Source organism: Patagioenas fasciata, chromosome 20 (assembly GCF_037038585.1).
Source record: "Patagioenas fasciata isolate bPatFas1 chromosome 20, bPatFas1.hap1, whole genome shotgun sequence".
Lineage (NCBI taxonomy): Eukaryota > Metazoa > Chordata > Aves > Columbiformes > Columbidae > Patagioenas > Patagioenas fasciata.
Window position 1 is genome coordinate 4,649,094 of NC_092539.1, and position 20,130 is coordinate 4,669,223.

The window sequence follows — 20,130 nt, forward strand, 5'->3', positions numbered from 1 at the left end:
CTGGAATCAAGGTCTGATTTTTTCTTTTGTTTTAAACTCCAATTGAGTCCCAATTTTACAATATACAAACACAAAGGCAAATCTAAGTGGAAGGCTTCATTTCAGAGGAGGAGGAAAAGCAATTTTCAACACAGTGTAACGAAAACATTATTCCTACAGGAAAAAAAGAGGAAAAAAAGTAATCATTATCTACGAAACAGCTCATGTTGAGTCAGCCCAGGGAGGATTGTGCTCGGCGAGTGAAGGGCTGGTCAGATGGCTGAATTGATTTTGGAGCTGGCGAGGGAGAGGTGATGGAGCCCAGGCTGACAAGGGGCTCAGGACCTGGCAGGAGATGCCCCAGCACCTGGTGAGCTGCCCATCGCAGCTGGACCTCCACTGTGCTGCCCATTCAACATACCAAAACCGTCTTTCCCCTCCCTCTGTTATGTTTGGAATGGATGCAGGACGGGAACAAAAATCTCTGCTGTTCAACAGCTCCCCAGGGTTGGCGCACGTCCCCTCCGTGCCTCAGTTTCCCTTGCAGCCAAGCACGGTGCAAAGTGAGCTTCACCAGCGCAGTGTGACGTCCTCCACTCTGCCTCCTCCCTCTCTTCCCCCTGCTCCAACCAGGGGACAAATCCACCGCGCCACAGGCACGTCAAACATCGGTGCCGAAACACATCTTAATTTTCCAGCCGGCCCCAACCCTCGCCCTCCTCCCACCCGCATCCAGCACCATGTTTATGTTCCACTTCCCGGGAAACAAGAGACTCGTTACCATGCGGAGGGCGACAGCAGAGCGATTAGTGAAATTTGTTACCCACATGCTCTGAACAAAATTAAATTAAAAGTGCTGCTTTGCTGTCAAGATAAGGGCCAAGCCGGAGAGATAATTTTTCACTCTCAAACACTCAATTACTCACTGAGGCTGTATCAGATACAATCTAAATAAATAAATAAATAAGCAGAAAGACCCACACTGCCTCCAGGAACAGATGTAAAATCCGTTATCTCTAGCGCAGTCCGGGGAAGTTAAAGAGCCTGCGGCTGCCGCAGCACCACGACCGCTTTAATTGCGGATCCCTCTGCTCCCCCGCTCACGCTCTGCAACCAGCGTCCGGCAGCGGCTCCTTTCCCCAAAACCTCCGTATCCCACAAATGTACCCAGGCATGGGTAGGAGCACGTGTGCACCCCGGGGACTTACAAGACCAAAGTGTCTGCTGGAGGAAGCCCAGCCCAGCACAGACAGGGTCTAACGGGGATGGAGAGGGCTGCTGGAGGGGTCTGATGTGCTGATGCAGTACCTGCTTGCTCCACGAGCAAAATAAGCCATCATGCAAAACCACCACGTTTGTTTGCTCACTAGAAAAGCAGTACCACCACCAGAGCTTTTAAAAGTCAGGAAAGGTTGGGAAGTAACAGCATTGCCCATCGGCACCATAGACTTGTATTGGGAAAGCATCTCATCCTCAGAGATTTGGGGATGTCCAGGTGATATGGGGACCCCGGCTGTCCCCTCTGGGGTGTTCCCCCCTGGCCTCACAGAGAGCAGCACATACCCCAAACCAGTCAAGTGTGCACCAGACACCAGCACCATCCTGTCCATCTGTCCCTGCAGCGAGTGGCTGTGTGTCCCCTTCCCAGGGAAGCTGAGGCACAGCTGGATGGATCGCATGAGGGGACAGGCAGCAGCTGAGCCAACACAGGGCTGCCAGTGCCAGCAAGGAAGAACAGTCCCCAAGGACAGACAGACAGCACGAGGCATGGACAGGCCCATTACTCCCTCTTACTAGCGTAAGCAACCAAAACCACGTTTGCTTTAGCGCCTTTTGTCTCCCATTTGATTTTCTGACTGCATCTCCCCCAGTCTCAAGGCTGCCGGCATGGTGAGCTGAACCCAGGGGGGCAACTCCCCAAGGACCACAGCAAAGACGGGGCGATGTGCTGCCCACGGTGTTCGCTCAGCCCCAGTGGGGCCAGGGGTACTGGCAGAGCACAGAGATGGCACCCAAATTTCATTCTGCATTTCGTTTAGTTCCCCATGAAATAATAAGTGTTTCCTGCCTCCGGAGACAGGAGAGGATCAAAGCAAAGCTTCCTCATATGTAACAGACTCCGAATACCTAATATTCCCTTATAAAAGGCCTTGTTTTAAACACCAAATACAGAGGCAGATCAAAGCTCAGCTTCTCATTTCTCTAACAGCCCTCAGAAGACTTCACCAGCCAGCAAGGCACGCTCAAGCACACACACACGGGCGGCTGACACCAATCCAAGGAACATAATTGGACTCTGCTAATTTGTCTAAACCATCACTCTGCGCTATAAAAACAGCTGGGTGCCTTGTTCATGGAGACCTCAGCCGAAGAGCATCCCAAAACTATGTCCTCCCTTCCCTGGGGTGCTGGGGATCTCTCCTGGGATGACAAGGCACCACCTGAATAAAAGCTGTGAATGAAAACGGGGATATATTTCCCCATCCCTTTTTAACAGGCTGCAGAAGAGGTGAAGCTGACAGGGGTGAAGCCATCCAAAACTCAGCTGAGGATGTTGGATGAGAATCCAGCTGGGTCTCTGTGCTGGATGCCCTCCACATCTCAACCATCATTGTGTCCACAGCATCGCTTTGTGCTTGAACCCAGCGTTCTGCTTTGTATCAAGGATTGCAGCAATACTCTGTACCTGACCCTTCTGCCTGATACAGGGAATAAAATCAACCCCAGGGGCTCATCAGCGGACTTGGGGACCCTCGGCAGGTCCCAGGGGCTCAGACATGGGGTCCCTGACAGGTCCCAAGGGCTCAGACAACAGCCAGGTTGCAGGAGGGACCAGAGGATCTCCAGGATTCCAAGACAAACAGTGTCGCAATGCCCAGCTCCTCGCAGGGTCTCCGCATGACACCATCACTTTCCCTGCCTCAGTTTCCCCTGGGCCGGGCAGCTGCACAGCATCCGCCCTTCAGACCTGATGTGATGCCGATTTGCTCATCATTCACTCCTCAGAAACCTCCTAGCAGGGCCTTTAAAAGAGCAGGAACATTTCTGTGTTACAGAGCAGCTGCTCCAGGGCCCAGGGAAGCAGACGGAGGTGGGGGAGGCTCGTTAGACTTCTTGAGTCCTTGACGAGCCGGGCAGCGCAGAGCACGGGGGCCAGCCCACCACTGCAGTGAGCCTGGTATGGCCTTGGAATTATGATAATGCTTCTTTTCTCCACCCCCACGCCTTCTCTCCATTTGAGCAGCCACCGGGCAGGCGCTGCCTGCGACCTGTGGGGCTCAGCGCTGCAAATCAGACCTGGAGCTGAATATATTTTGCTGGGCAGGAGCCAAGCACCACCCTGGAGCAAGGGGATGGAGCAGGAGCGATGCACCATGCAAGCAAAGTTTGTGCACGAGGCTCTGCCTCCCTGGTTTGGGGTTTTTTTTTTGCTGTGAATATTTTCCTCTCGAACTCAGAGGGGGACCTGAGTGAACACATCCCATGCTGTTCAGGAGAAGAGAGGAACTGAGTGAATATCAAAGCTTGGTCTAGGATGCGATGGGCAGCTGGGGATGTGGATTAGCATCTCCACAACACTAGCAGTTCTCTCTCACAGAGACTTTAGTACTGGTGAAAAGTGCAGTGACTGACAAGAGCCACAGCCAGCACAAGAGGAGGTTCTCAGTTCTCCCAGGGCAGTGGTAAAGGGGAGAGCCACCCCCACCAGCAAGCAAAACCCTGGAGTGCACAAATCTGTTGCAAACAGGTTGCAAGGAAATCTAATTTCTGGAAAATCTTGTGCAATCAGAAATTAAGGTTAGCAGGAAGAAGCAAACCAACCATCCCCAGCTGAGGGTCCCTCCAGCCTCCCAGCACTTGAGACTGCATGCCAGCACTGCCATCCAGAGCAGAGCTCACACTGATGCACCAAAAGCAGAGAGTGAAGAGCTGGTGTGAGCACATGGTCATGGCGAAGAAAAGGGACCCTCGCTGAAGCTGGGCATGAACAGAGCCCTTCATGGCAGAAGCCACCTCCCCAGTGACACCAGAGACCAGCACCACCTCTCTCAGCCCAAACCCCAGAGATGGGGCTGAGCCCAACAGCAAACAAGGACCAACACTCCACAGAAAAGTCTCCTCTGCGTTATTTGTTACTCTCCCCTCCTCATAACTTCTCTGGAGACTTTTCAAAGACAAGGGAACATAAGGTTAAGGGGATATCACAGACCTAGAAGCTGGGAAGATGTGTGGTGCAGTGTGCTGGGATCACAGAAGGTGATGCCTCAGCTGTCCCTGCCTCTGTGGCTGGACTGGTCAGATTTACTTCTCCACATATTCCAGCACTGAAAACCAGGTATTAACGGGTCTGCTGCTTCTAAGCTACCAGAACAAGCTTTCCCTCGCTCGATTTTTACCTACAGGAATGTCCCTCTAAAATATCTTGCCAAAACACTACAATACCTACAGTCTTTCTTCTACAGGAGACAAATGAAGCCCATGACCACTTAACCAGCTGGCTTCAACAAAGCTCCAAACAAAACTGATCCTACGCATCACCTAAGTGGAAACTTCCCATTGCATCAGCTGAGATCAATGCCTCGACAGTATCAGTAATTAGGTTGAATCCTGCAAAACCTAATCCAAGAAGAGAAACCCTGAGGAACTTCTCTCCTTAGACCTGATAACTACCTCACGGCACCTGCAATGACACACAACCATGGCAAAATCAATACAGGAACATCACTGCAAGAATTAACCGTATCTGACGACGCATCCTTCTCTATTAGAGTTATGATCTTGTCCAATTATGGATCTTTGCTGAGCTTGTAATTATGAGTTTGGTACTGTGACTTCCCACTAAGCTATTGCTTTCCTTCCACGAGGGAGAGAAGAGTCAATGAAAGGATAATGGAAAATTCTTTTCAAGGACGCAGCGATGGCAAAAATTAGCTAGACAGGAGGGGGAATACAATGGGGACTTTATGCAAGACAATTCCCTTGTTTCGCCACCGCCGAACACGAACAAACCAGGCTCTCGCAGCATCACTCAAACGCTAACGTAGATCTAACAGCCGGCTCTGTGCAGCCGTGCCAGGCAGCTCTTCCTCCCGAACTCCCTTCAAACCCGGCCATCAAAGCAGCCAAACGAACAACAGCTTATTCAAAAGAAAAGAAAGGAATTCTTCCTGTTTATCTATTCCTTTATATTTGCCCTACAAGGAAGCTTAAACAAACAGCCCAAAGCCAACGTTTACGTCAATAAGAATATCTTTATACCTGGTATACAGCAGGAGAGGGTTTTGAGAGATTGACAGAACACTTGACCACACGGTGAATGGCATCAAGCAGCGGGAAAGCAAAGATTTATCTGCTTTTCATTAAAACACAGTTTTCCACACCTTGCTCACGCACCATCTCCCAGTTCCCTTGTGGGAGCTGAAAAACACCCAAACTTCAGCAACTTGTCCAAAGTACTTTCACCCAGCCCAGTATTTCAGAATAAGCTACTGAAAAAAATCACTCCAGCACATAGGAAATTTTCCCCCTGTGCCACCAACTTCTTGGGACCATTTTTGCTCCTGCTTGCAATACAATCAATTTCTCCATTCTCTTGCAAATCGCTTTCTCCTTAACACAGCTACGTTTGTACTGCAACAGATAACTTTAACACACAAATTCTCCCCCTGCTTCTCATCAAAAGCTCATTTGAAACTCGGTGAGAATTTCTGGTGGTTCTAAAACACATGGAAAATCAAAAAAAAAAAAAACAAACACACAGAATGCCCTGCCTTTCAGCAGGAACAAATGCAATACACCCCTGTGTATCTGTGTGTTTATTCCCACATGCAATCATCAAGCTGATCAGAGGTGTTGAGGTAATTTCACATTCAAATAAACACGTTGCGAGCGTTTATCGGAATGTCTAATCATTGAAACAAATGGGGCCGCGTTTGCCGCGGTGGGCGCAGGCATCTCTTGGCGTGCTGCGCTCTGCCGATGCCGCCTTAATGCACGGAACAAATGGAGGGAACAGACCCACTGTGCAATTTCAAAATTGCTTCTTCCCAGTGTAGTTGTTTCCTGACAGGGATTTTTCAAATGCAGCAGCGAGGATCGCCCTGGCATCCACCAAAGAGCTTGGTCCGAGGGTCCTGAACAAAAGCGATCCAGCGGGATGTGACCGGAGGAAACGTAGACACTAATTTCAAACTGCTGATGATATTTCAGTTTCTCAGCTCCTCTAACTCACAAAAAAGCCTGAAGGGATGCTGGTCAACAAATCCCTGCCCCAGCCATCATTTTGAATTTGTTCCTTTTAATTGCCTTTGTGCCGAGAGGAAGGCTGGGAAATTTGCTTTGCATGGGAAATAAAGGGCAGGAAACAGGAGTTTGGTACAACAAACCACCAAGGTGAGCATCCCCGAGAGCTGCGCTGGTGCCAGGACAGCGACAGACACAGTGACCACAGGCCAGCACAGCTTTAGGGAAATGCCAATGCATGTGTAATGTAAATGATACCAGAAACCATCAAAGAAACCCAGAACCTCAGCAACATCACTTCTTATGGCTGGTGCCGCATCACACAAACAGCACATCTTGGGATGTCCTTACCACTACAGAATGGTGCCGCAGTCCTCACCTGGACTCACATGGCATCAGACAGCATCACCCATTGGAACAGTCAAGGTGCTCAACCATTTTTTTCCTCTTACACCCATGTGCATCAGCAGCACCTATATCATGTTGTACCTTTGCTTCGTCTCCGGCTCCGATACTGCTCAGTGTAGAAAGTTAGCTGGGTTTCATCATCTGCTTCTGAGCCAGAATTTCCTTTGGCACGTCCGAACCCGATCCCACCTGCAAGCAACAGAGAGGAAAAAATCAGCCGTGTCGGCTGGGATGCAGTGCAGCACAGGGAGCCAGGAGCTCCTGCGCAGAGGTGATGGATTTGGCCAATATCCACCCCTCCTGGTCCAAGGACTCTGCTGGGGGTCACCAGAAAAAATGGGGGACTTCTGCCACTTGTGATTTCACTGATTCCTCATTGCCCTCATCAGGAATCAATACCCCATGGTGCCAATTGTGAAGTGAATATAAGAAGATGCTTTCTTCCCCCAGGAACATATTTTACAAATGCATTGCAATGTATTTACAAAGAAAATCACTGAGTGGAGAAGCTGCTCTCCCCAACGACACCTATGTGGTCAAGTACAGTGAGTTTTAGGTGTTTGCTTCAAAGCAAACCCAGCAGAGACAAGCAGTGCAGGGGGAATGCAGCACTCAGGGTGGGGGGAGCACTCAGGACCCCACTGCCTGGCGAGGGTCCATCTTCCCTCCTTCAGCACCCAGTTTGGCCCATCTGCTCCCCAGCTCGCTGTGACAGCCAGCAGCATCCATCCCCGCAGCAGCTGGTACCAACAGCCATGGCCAGGAGCAGGGCTGGCCCCCAGTTTACCCAGCATCTTCCTCCCAGACCTGGAGCTGGTGTGGGATGCTCGAGCTGGTGCAGGATGCTGGAGGAGTCACCAGACCCACCAAGGAGTGATGGATGCTTAAAAAGCAACACAGACTCTAACTGGCAGAAGTTGTTCAATCCTTGCAGAGTTTAAAGTAAAGAGGCCTCTAGGGGTTGACAGCGGCCCTTTAAACTGCCATTAAAATATTTTACTGTTTTTAAAAAATCCTTTATTCTAGGCAGAAGTACAATTTCCCCATTTCTTGGCAGGAGAACAGAAAACGAGCAGTGCCTTCTGCCCTCTGAAATCCTTAATCACCGCGATGAGAGGCGGCTGGCAGGAGCCGCAGGGACGCCGGGAGCTCGGCACGTGGCTCCTGCCCTGTCCATGCCCTGACCCGTCCCTGCAGCACCTCTGGGGGGGTCTCAATATGGGGGTAGGAAAAGGCTCCAACTGCTGCTTTCCTCCTGAAAGCAGCAGGAGGGTTCAGGGCTTGCACAAAGCAGCGTTTAGTGTTTGGACATGGGGTCTTGGGGGGCATTATAGACTTGCAACCCCAAACCACAACCCACCATCAGCTACTCTTCAGACCCCTATACTGCAGCAAATATCCAACCTCAGGATAAGCCCAGGGACTGGGGTTTGGAAGGGCACAGCCCAGTGGTAAAACCAATAAAGCTTATTCACATCAGCAAGGAAAATCTTAATTAACCTGCGCTTCTTATGCAGGCCCTTGGGCAACCAGCCAGGGCAGCAGCTCTGCAGCACGTCCCTTGTCCTGCCGAGCAGAGAACACCAGGGACGGGAGAGACACCAGCTACGGGAGCTCAGCAGAACCAGCTCCTCTGGCCACACAGGCAGCACAATTGGGGGTGTTCAACCTGGAGAACAAGAGCTGAGGGGAGACCTTCTGATCTCTGAACTGCCTGAAAGGAGCTTGGAGGTGGGGCGGGTCAGGCTCTGCTCTCCAGGAACAAGCGCCAGAAGCAGAGGAAACGGCCTCAAGTTGCACCAGGGGAGGTTGAGGTTGGATCTGGGGAACAATTTCTTCCCCAAAGGGCTGTGGAGCATTGGAACAGGCTGCCCAGGGCAGTGCTGGAGTCACCACCCCTGAAGGGGTTGAACAGATGTGGAGATGAGGTTCTCAGGGACACGGGTTAGCGCCAGGGCTGGGTAAACCATCAGACTCAATGATCTTGAGGGTCTTTTCCAACCAAATGATCCTGTGATTCTATCACACTGTCCCTCTCCCACCTTCCCATGAGCCAGACCTGGTGGCTTTGGGCAGGCAGGTGGCTGGGGGTGGACAGGGGCAGCGATCTCCAGAGTTCGCTCCCCTCTCGCACCGCACTGACGTGACCAGGCAGCAGCTGCTCCACCAGCCGCCATCCCAGCCCCCTCCGGCCGCTCCGCGTTTGTGTGCTGGCTGCGTCTGGGTGATGGATGGCGCTGACATGTTAAATTACTCAGGCTGGATGTCTTCAGAGAGCTGGTGACAGCGATATTGCATTTTCTGATTACCCAGCACTGCGCAGGACGTATGAATACAGGACTTGGGAGACCCAGTGCAGGTCCCCAGCCCACAGCGGAAACGTCTCCTCTGACCCAACACGCAGTGGCAGAGGTCAGCATGGAAACACGAGTCCAGGCATGGAAACACGAGTCCAGGCTGAGAAACGGCTGTGAGGGATGTGCTTTTAGCCCTTCACACTATAGAGGATGCCAGAACGCATGTTGGCGGTGGTTTTGGGGGTCCCAAAGGCCAGTTGAGTCAGCCTGTCAGATGCAGGAGTGCTAATCCTTGACTGATCTTGCCGTGAGCCTGATTTCATGTTTAACTGTGCCCAAAATCTTGCAAAGCATCTCTGTGAGATGCTCACACTTGGGGCAATGCCTCCTGCATCAGCTCCACCAGCAGGTTACTTGCCAGGGCACAGTGACAAGGATGCTTATGGAGAGGATGAGGATGCTCACAGCAAAGAGCACCCACATGCAGCTACCAATGAGGATTAACAGGGAGACCACTCCAATAAAGCCAAGCAGGCCTGCCTGGTCAGCACTCCTTTTCTCTTTAAAAAGAGGGAGAAAACCACCAAGTAACAGACAAAAAGATCCTCGTTGCCACGACCGATTACAGAGCAGAATAAGATGCTTAAAGAGAGAGGACGGGAAAACAGCAGCTTCACAGCACTGGGTACACATAACACACCTGCAGTCCTCTGCAGTGACTCCCCCAGGGAGCTACATGCCCTTTACACTCAGTTTACTTCCGGTATTTAAAAAACCAAAGCTCCCCTTCCTCATCCACACCCCCACCTCCTGCCCCAGGGGGACCAGGCAGTGGGGGCGAGGAGGGGGAGCTCAAGGAAGATGCTCTTGCCTCTAATCCTGTTTGCAGATTTACAGACTCGTTAATCCGTTCAAATAGATCGCAGCTCAGCCGCGTGCTGGAGCAGGGCGCTGGTTTGGAGCCCGACACTAATTTAGCCGGGAGCAAGGGCGGGGTGCCAAGGCAAATACCTCTCATTAAGCTGTAATTAAAGATGGTAGAGTTAATGCTGAATAGGGACTAAAGAAATAAAATTCAGAAATTAGAGGCTCTGTGATCCCCAAAGACTTCCCGTTAGCTAAAGCCATGTGTATTTTTTAAAAGGTGCATTTCCATCATCCAAAAATTAAAAGCAAACCTGACATTTTAAATGCCTTTCCCAAAGCCACGAGGTTACCGAGCTTCTCAGAAAAGCCAAATGGATGCAAAACAAATCAACACAGAGTTAAAATAAAGAAATAAGTAATGGGAACTTTTTGGATAGCTCCTGTCTGAGGTCAGACTGATCCTCCAAGTTGAATGTTATAACAGAAGTGGGAGCTCGTACATGTCCCCATAGCGTCACTCAGCATGTCCATGTATCCCCCTGTCCCACAGTCAATGCAAAGGCATTTTCTGCATCACACCCCTCCAGAAATGGGCCCGACCCTGTACAACCACAGCATTAAAGACCCACAACCTCCCTACTCGACTGCGTTCGGTTCTCTCCACCTGCACACTTGCTTGCCCTGTGCACCGCAGTCTGCTGGGCACTCTACAAACCCCTTTGTTCCCAGGCTCCCCAGTATAAACCAGATGAAGAGTTCCCCTCCCCATCCTCCCAGTAAGGTCCATGCACCAAGGGCTGGCCAGGCAATGCAGAGCTATACAATCAGCTAAGTGGAAATTTTCAGTTTAATTAAATTTACCCCCAAAAGAGCACCAGTCAACTAAAAAAAAACCAAATGTGGCCAGAGAATGGTAAATCAGATGCAATTTTAGGGAAGGGGAAAAAAAATGCAAACATTTTACTTGGAAATCTATCCAGCGAACAACAACAAAAAGGGAAAAAGAAATAAAAGCCCTTTTCAAAATGAAGCATTCTGCTCTGGTTTGTCATTGCAGCAGGGACACACACACACTGGCTTTGGCCAACAAAAATTCTTCCTCCTCCTTGATCTTCCCTTTTCCTTCCGGCAACACCAAAAAACCCACATCAGGGTGGGTGGTTCAACAACCAGGTGATGGTCTCATGGTGCCCACCATGGAAAACTGGGGGCACTCTGATCCCAGCCTTTGCATAGCGGTGAAGGGTTTTATTTTCACCAAGGACCAACTCAAGGAGCTGGATGTGATGCTTTGACTCGAATGAAGCGAAGGCTCCCGGCTGAAGTCCAAAACAGCCTCACCAGCAAAATGTGATGCTCCATGGGGGATGGACAAATGGGTGAGGTGGAACAAAAAGCAAAGCAGGGACCGCGGGTAAGCCCAGCCAGCCTGAGGCTCCTCTACCTGGGCTAACTTTGGGTGAGTTATAGCACAGCCAAGACCTCCAAAACACAAGAAATCTCAGCCCTGACTGACACTAGACCCCAACTCAGGCAGAAGGACCTATTAACAGCTCGTTTATCCTCAAAGCCAGGGTGCTTTTAAAGGTCTGCCCCAGGAGAGGGCACCAGACCCCCTCTCTGCACAAACTGACCACCCTCAAAGGCTCCAACATCCCACCCAGCCCCTGGGGTGGGTGCATCGGGTGCTCCATCAGCCAAACCCGCATCTTCGCTCCCTCCACCAACACGTCCCCTGGGCATCACTTCCCAGGTTAAGCCCCGCTCCCACACAGTTGGGTTGGGATGCTTCAGCTACCAGCCTGGCTGCATTTTTGGGAAGCAGTAAATCCAGACCTTCTGGGACTCAGCATCCTTCCCAGCCCTCAACAGAGACATCCTCCTTCCCGCCCTCCCCTCCTGCACCTCGGCTCTTCTCATCCTCCCTCTCCCTCTATTATTCATAAGCTCTAAATGCGCTTCACTGGATAAAAGTGTTTGGGGAGAAAGTTTGTATGAAAAAGGCATTAGACAAAATAAAGTTATATGGTACTGTAAATGGACAGGGTGGTGTGTGGTTTGTGTGTTTTTTAAGTCGATCTTCTCAGCAATATACGACCTTTCCCAGAGCTGCTAGAAACACTTAGTGCAGAATCAGATTTAATGACAAGCAATAGGCAGCAGTTTAAACACACTTAGTGCGGGGAAGCGAAGCAAAGCAAAGTTTATCCCAGATTTGGTTTTGTTGGGCTGGGGTGGTGGCTTGTTCAGATTCGGGTTTGGTTTATCCCATGCAGGATAGTGGGAGCCTTTCCATAAAGGAGAAAACCCTCGAGTTGTGCACGGTTCTTTCAGGGATAGTGCTCCAGCTGCAGGGCTCTGATGAGGTTAAACATTAATTAAATCGAACCACGAGAAAATAATTACACACATGCATCCGTCAGGCTGACTTGTCGCTACCCAGTAACAAAGTTGGATGCAAACTCCATCAGTGGAACTGTCACACGGCTGTTAGGAGGAAATAAATGCATCCCAAATGGATAATTTCATTTAGGAGGAAAGAAAAAAAAAATCCCACGGATTGCAAAGGATTAATGAGGCGAAGGGTTTATGTTTGCAATTGGATGTAAAATGCAAACATCGTGAGTTGTGATATCATCGTTTAACCTTCATGTTGGATAGCACTCCAACCGCTCGCCCGCCGGAGGGACAATTAACCGCGGGCTGTAAAAACAGAACCTCCGACACGGGAGAGGACCAGGGAGAGATGTGGATGGGGCCTCAGCACCACGGCTTTCACAAGCAAAATGTAATTTCAATTAAAAGGAGATGAGGCTGGGATCGGGCTGTGGGGAGTGAGATGGCCACTGGAGATGCTGGACCTAGCTTGCTTTTGAGGGGCTGCTCATTCATTTCTCATAATTAAGACCTGAAAACATTTTTCTAGGGTGTGTCAGCGAGGGGTCCTGTAAGCAGAGACTCCTGAAGGAGAGATGCCTCACTGAGCACCATCAGTGGTTTGCCAAGCAGAGAAGAAATTCAGCTCCCCATCCCCAGCAGAGATGTTGGGCACGAGCTGGTCTCCAACCCTCATAGGGAGCAAACAAAAACCTGGGCAGAAATGGAGGGTAACAAAGGGCTCTCTTGTCCTGGCGTCCACTGACTGTTCCCACTGATGGGCAGAGGGATCCTGGGGGATGGTGGTGATGTGGTGAGGGTGGGGAAGATCTCCTCCTGCTTTACGGTATGCTCTGGCACAGTGCAGATGAGGATTTGCAGGGAGGTGGACAAGCTCCAGCCCAGGGAGGTGGGAGATGGAGGGTACGTGTCCCCAGAGACTGGGGACAAGCCGGGCTGGTTCAAGGCCACACTCTGCTCCCATGCAGCCAGAGGCTCTGCCTGCAGCTGGGCATCACGTCTCCTCCTAAGCTGGGCTGTGAGGATTAATTGACTTACTCCATTAGTGACCAGAAAACCTCTTGCCTTCAGGTGATTTAAAAGTGAAATAAAAACTAGAAAAAAGAAATGAGGCGGGAGCAGGGAGTCAAGGAACTTCATCAAGGCAGTCGCTGTGGACCTCAGAGCACCCACACGCATGCACAATCCAGATATATGTATTTGAATAACTACTAGAAAACAAACCAAATAATTTAAACCAGTTAAGGAGTCAGAACATTTTCTTCACACTAAATGAATAATTTATGGGCAGAGCTATAATAAAAAAAAGCCCTCTCCAGGCCTGTATTGCAGGAAAATGTATCCAGAATAAAAGATCACATTTCAGACTCATAAATAAATGAAAAACAAAACCAAGAGTAAACAGCGAGAAAAGTATTTCCTTCCCGGTTCCTGGCACTGCCACAGAGACCCACAGTGCCCAGGGTGGACCACGGCCAAGGGACCCCCTGTCCATCATCCCTGGAGGGACCCTGACGCCTCCTCCTCCTCCCCAGCTGGAAATCTGGACCCAAACCCTATGCAGACCCTCGGCACTCATTGCTTAACCCTCAGCCATTACTGATTTAAGCAGTAACAGCAATAGGAGGAGATAGTTGCCCTTCCTGAGATACAACATAAGGACCATTCCTTCTCCCAGGGCTGCTCCAGCCAAACTCCTCCGGTTGCCCCAGTGCAGGTGACAATGGGCATCACGGCTACAAATAAAACCGGGATCCCTTCAGCTCACTTTTGCACAGTGCAGGCTTTAGAGCCATGAAACGCTGCTCCCACCCTCCACGGGGCGCCTAAAAAAATAGCCCAAAATACCCCAAGCACTGGGAAAGCACAATGAAGAGAGGTCTCAGTGATGTGAGTTACACCCAAAATGAACTTCACTCCTTCCTCCAATATAAAAACTTGCCAAGAAGGTGCATCTCACTCATACCAAACCACAGTTAATCAGGGGAGCTGGCAGGGACCCCTGATAAACCCCCAGCGGGATGCAGTCCCCAGCATCTCCCTCAGATCACCCAGAGGATGCTGATGGGGGCTCAATTCCTCTTCACCCCATCACAGCAGAGCTCTGGCATCCCAACGCTCCACAGTGACGGTGAGGAGCTCCTGCCTTCATCCCCAGCCAAACCCAGGGTGTCAGTGGAGCAGCCGGTGACCGCGGCACAACCTACCTCGGGGCCGGCTGCGGCGTTTCCGTCTCCCCATGGACGTGCTGCGCAGCGCGGGCTGGAGCTGCCCGATCTCGATGGGCGTGTTGGTGCGGAAGCTCTCCTTGAACTTCTGCATCAGGGACTCCACCGTCTCCTGTGTCACTTCGGGAGCTGCAACACCAGCAAAGGGACTGTGGTTAAGAGAGGACCGGGCCACCACGTCCCCACTGCCCACACAACCCGCTCCAAGCAAAGAACAGTGTGAGTCGGAGGTTCCTGGTGCAAGAGCTCTGCCAAGACCCCTCAATGTCATCCACGGGGACCCATCCAGAACTTTCCAAACCCATAGAGCTCAGAAAATTGAGTTTACAGAAACTGCATTTTTCACACTGCTTTCCAGCATTTTGGATTATTCCCTGCCTCTTCCCCCATGGGCACATGGAAGTGTCCTGTCCAAGTTACAGCCTGAAGGGTTCAAAACAGAACCCCCCAGATACTCAGCTGCCTTTGGGTCAAGTTTAACTCTACCCCAGGAGCTCAGAGTTGTACCCAAGGCTTGGTAGGTTTTTGGGCAGTCAGGTACTTTCTGCCAGGCAAGTTTGGGGTTATAGAGCAGTGGACAAGGTTGGAGTGAGACCAGGTCAAGGATGTACAGCCTGTCCGGGCAGGCTCTGAGCTGCTGCACGAATCCCCGGGGTCTTCCAGGGGCTGCACCCACATGCTGGGCAACAGCTTCTGAGCTCAGGAAACAGCTTTCTGCACCACCCCACAGCACACCACAGCCAGCTGATGTTTAAGCAACTCCCCTCCTTGCTCTCACACACCCCCTTAATCCAGTACTGCCAGAAAAACCCCCAGCAGACCAGAATTGTTCTAAGAAACTCACCACCCAGCCACAAAACAGGCAGTTATGGGAGATCATGAAACAACTCACAAAGAGCAAAGATGAAATTCAGGATCAAAAGGTTGTCCTCTGGCAGACCACAGAGGTCTCCCAGGTTTAACAAATAGTTTGGCCTCTGTCAGCTCCTTGAATAAACTCATTAGCAGAACATAACCTCTATCCTTGTCTCCATTTCAAGAGTCCCAAAGTCGCCCTGATTAGCTCCCAAAGCTGACCCTGCCCCGCAGTGTGTCCATGTAGGGCTGGAAGGGACCACCGGCGACAGGCACCCCACATCCCACTCAGATAAGCGATAAGTGACCACCTTGGAGCTGCCCAGTCTGCCAGGGAGATTTATCACCCCACCGCCCTGCTCCAGAGACACATCAGATCTGTACGGAGCACCCGGTGAGCTTGGGATGCATAACTGCTCTAAATCATGGACTTTGCAGCATGTAGCAGGGGCCACTTGAGTGCGAAATGAGAAGGTGACCATGCAGGACGAGGCATTTGTAATCCTAGACAAGGATTTAACTTAAATGCAGAGTCTGCAGCAGACTCCTCCACCAGCCACCCACACTGCAGGGAGGGGAGCGCAGACGCATAGGGAGAGGATCCATCACACCGGGTGATGGGGAGATGAGGATCCAACCCACTGCCTGAGTAAGCACCAAAGGTGGGAACTATTTCAGGAGAGCTCCAGAGAGAGGGTGGCCTAAGAGACCACCTATGTTACATTTTCCATTTCTTCCACACCAGGAGCACCACAGATCAAAAGCAGAGCTCCCCAAAGCTCTCTGCATTTACAGCAGGTACAGCCAGATCCTGCAGCATTGCAGAGGGGAAAAAAATATATCAAGAGCAGGGAAAGGTCTCCAAAGAGCACCCAGTCCCACCCCAACAGCACAGATCCAGCCCCTCTCACAGGGCTCCCCTGAGGTGCTGGGGAACGATGCTGCGGCAGCACCAGCACAGCTCAGCATCCCCCTGCGTCTGCGGGGGGAAGCCCGTCCCTGCAGCTCCTTCACCCGGGAGCAAGCGTAGCAGGGCCTCCCTGCGAACAGATGGCAAGTTATTTGAACCCCGGGGCTGTGCGATATATAACGTGTGCAAGTGGAGCAGGGAGCTCAGGAACCGCGCGGCTGAGGCTTATTTACCGAAAGGAGGCCAGAAGGAGAGCGCGGGAGGGGAGAGAGAGGGGGCCATGCAGTCAGCCAGTGATGAAACGCGGAGAGGTCGCAGCTCTCTTGTGGTCCCTGCTCGGCTGATGGGAGTAATCAGTACCACAGTGATTGTACCCATCTGGCCACCGCGCTCAGCACATCCATCCAGAGGCATCTGCTCCTGCACTCAACACTGGAGCGAAAGCCAAAAGCTGCGGGGGAGCATTGCCTTGGTGGGGAGAGGGTCCCTGCAGTTGCTGGTTATTTGTGGTGATGTTAGAAGTACTTATTTTCCAGGAATGGGAGCAAAAAAGCTCTCTCTGCTCTGCACAACTCGTGTGCGTCAGCACATCATTAGTTTCTTCATGCCCCTGAGCTCAGGGGTTTCAGGCCAAGAAAGAAAAACAAACAAACATAACCAACCAAACAAAAAAAGCCCACAAACAAGCAAACAAACTCATGGAACTCAACATGGTCACCGTGGAGAAAACTCTCACTGACAAACAAAAGGTAGCGGGGCTTTAATTGATGAGTACCAGGGATCAAGGATGAAGGAAGGACTGAGCCTTCCTGCGTAAAATAGGGAGAAGAAACCACTGCACCGTAATGCAACGATCACAGGACACACCAGGATTGCTGGGACCCTGCTGACTATTGGGGTGTCCATCACATCCATAAAAGAGAAACAGTCCTCTGCAAACTGCCACCTGGGCTTTGCCCCCTGGGGTGCTCTACCATCTGAGCCTGGAAAGCCCAGTGCAGGAAAACACTGCTGGACCGATGCCTCTGTGGGCATAGAATCACAGAATCATTTTGTTTGGAAGAGACCAAGATCATCCAGTCCAACCATAACTGACCTCTAGCACTAAACCACGTCCCTAAGAACCTCATCTATATGCCTTTTCAACACCCCCAGAGTCACACAACTGCACAGCAAACACGAGTGCACGCGTGCGCACTGCTGTACGCTACATGTGTGCTTGGCATTCTCCTCTCCCACTGAGGTTTTAATAGTTCAGAAAAGGAGCAGAACACACACTAAGATGCCTCAGCACCCCAGCTCTGCCCTGCGGCCCCTTCCTGTGCCAAACACCAGCTCAGCCAGTGGCTCCCAGTGCTGCCACAGGACCTGCACAGTGCAGCCACATCACCCGACGATGCAGTCAAACACAATGCAGATTTAGAGGGGATGGGACCATCCCTTTCTTGAGCAAAGCTTGCCAAACTGCCTTCTCTCCCATCCCTGGTTTCCAGGAGATAAATCCATCCGGGCTATTGAGCTCACATCTTCGTCACCACGCTGAGAGTTTCTCCAGCCTGGCAGAGGTGGTGAGATCCACCCCAGGGTTTGGCACAACATGATGATCTCAATCTCACCCCACCCTATATCAAGGGCCTTTGACAGCGTAACAACCACAGGAACAAACTGAAGCAGAGGAAGCACGAGGATCTCCAGCCTCTGCAAAATCAGCTTCCAACTCCAGCAGCAATTTAAGGACGCAGCTGAAGGTCACTGTACCTTTGTAAAGCATATTACATGTTCCCTTCATACACCTCCCTCCTGTCCACCCCCATACGTTATTTTGAAAGTGATTTGCTCTCCTTATGGCTCCCCTATTCATTTGCACATCTCCCACAAAACAATTCATACCAATAGCCTTTCTTCCTCCCTTCCTTCCTTTTTGCTGGTACAAACTGCAGTGAGAAAATATGTTGCTTGGCTTAAAAATTACAAAAGGAAAAAAAAGGCATCAACTGAACAATATGAGCGATACTTGGGTAAAAATACATTGCAACAGAGATGGGAAGTGGCAACACTCGTTCCAGCCCTCACAGGAATCCCAGCACAACCAGCAGAGTCGTGCCTGTCCTGACACACAGGCTGGCTGTGGGGGTTGTTTTGGGAGGATACTAAAACCAGTATCTCACCAGCTTCAGTGGTCAGGAGGGATTCTCCAAAACGCAGTCCCAGGTTTGGATCAGTGCAACCACCCACAAGCCCATACCTGCATCCCATATCTGAGAGATACACCAGTTGTGTTCCTTCACTGGTTACAGTTGGATGGTGCCTCTGTCATCCCAGGACATCACCAAGGGTTTGGCACAAGGGACAAGGAACTGCCAAACCCCTTGGACTGTGCGCCATTTTCTGCCAGCAGAGTCTGGGAAGCTGGGACGAAGACAGTGACAACAAAAGTATCCCGCAGCCCTTGGGAACAAGCCCTCAACCTCACTGAGATATAAAATCATTTTGGTTGGAAGAGACCCTCATGATCATCGAGTCCAATCATTGCCCCAACCCTGGCACTACCCCATGTCCCTGAGAACCTCATCTCCATGTCTGTTCAACCCCTCCAAGGATGGTGACTCCACCACTGCCCTGGGCAGCCTGTTCCAATGCCTTCCCTTTCCAGGAAGAAATTACTCCCAAGACCCAACCTTAACCTCCTCTGGTCCAATTTGAGGCCGTTTCCTCTCATCCTATCACTTGTTACATGGGAAAAATATTCAAGGGTCTTCAGATGTGGCCTTGAAGGACCCCAATGGAGCAGCTGTAGCATGTGCTGGAGAGCTACCCTCAGCCTCAGCCAACGCTCCTGCAGCCCACAGAGTCCCCACAGTCACCCCAGGACCTGACAGCCCCCTCGATGCCACACAGCTCCTCCCCAAACCAGGCTCAGCGCCTTGCAATGAGCTGGATGGTCCCACAGCCTGGAATTTGCAGCTTGTTACAACAGAACGGTGAGGCTTAGGGTCTGCAAAGGTGCCAGCTCCCCCGCGTCTCCCAGTGTTTGGCTTAAAGTTTCAGTCCCTGCAGCCACAACCATCCCTCTCCTCCAGCCACAACATCTGCACTCCTGACAGTGGAGGGAGAGGGCTGGAAAGGCAACAGCAGCTTCTATTAGAGTTTCCCATGCTACGTATTGAGCAAAAAAAGAGTTAAAGAAAAAAACAGTTCTTTAAGCAACTGATTTTCACATCCCTCTCCGATTTCTGAGCGCCAGAGAGCGAGTTATCGATTCCTCAACATTACCAGTGGTTAAAATGCTCCTGGAGTTTTGGAGAGAGGAGCAACTCGCAGAGCAGCTCAAGAGCTGCTCGACTGCGCAAGCTGCTTTGCTGGAATCAAAGTGTTTCACCAGAACACGTCAAACTCAATCAAGGATTAAATGGAAAAGTTTGGGCGCAATTAGAAGTCGAGGCTGGTGGAATTTTTACCCCCTGATTGGTGCACGGATTCATGACGGCACCCAGGGCCACAGCTCCGTCATCTCAGACACCAGTTCCATCTCCTGCTCCGTCACTCACCGCTGCCAGGATTTCTCCAATAATCAGCTTTTTCCAGGCACCTGGGGATCACTGACGCTGGCTCAAAAAATCTAACGCAACGTCGCATCCATAATGCACCCCGTAAACGTCAGCTATGCGTAACACAGTTTAATAACATTATAATTGACTCCTCCAAATCAAACCCCTGAGTTTCAATTAGCACATTTTGATGTTTCTGGATGAGCATTTTGGAAATTTCTATTCTACAAAGTATTTCAAGAAATTAACTTTCCAGTTCTACTTGGGATGAGCATAGATTTCACAACACTGGAAGTTTTTCACATGGTAGAAACCCTGTTTTCTCACCGGCTCTAAATAACGGGTGCTTGTTGCTTTTTGAAGCATGAAATAAGCAACGGCGTTTGTTGTGAACCAGG

The 20,130-nt window shown here is 50.9% G+C and overlaps 1 protein-coding gene across 2 annotated transcripts in view; it reads right to left on the bottom strand.

The window, feature by feature from the left end:
* Window positions 1-20,130, bottom strand: part of ASTN2 (astrotactin 2) — a 312,197-nt gene that overhangs the window by 202,263 nt on the left and 89,804 nt on the right. For both annotated transcript variants that reach the window (XM_065853591.2, XM_071817431.1), the window contains exons 4-5: window positions 14,399-14,548; window positions 6,712-6,819 (exon numbers count right to left, since the gene is read on the bottom strand). In XM_065853591.2, the coding sequence (XP_065709663.1) occupies window positions 6,712-6,819; window positions 14,399-14,548 (258 nt within the window). The remainder of the gene's footprint in view (window positions 1-6,711; window positions 6,820-14,398; window positions 14,549-20,130) is intronic.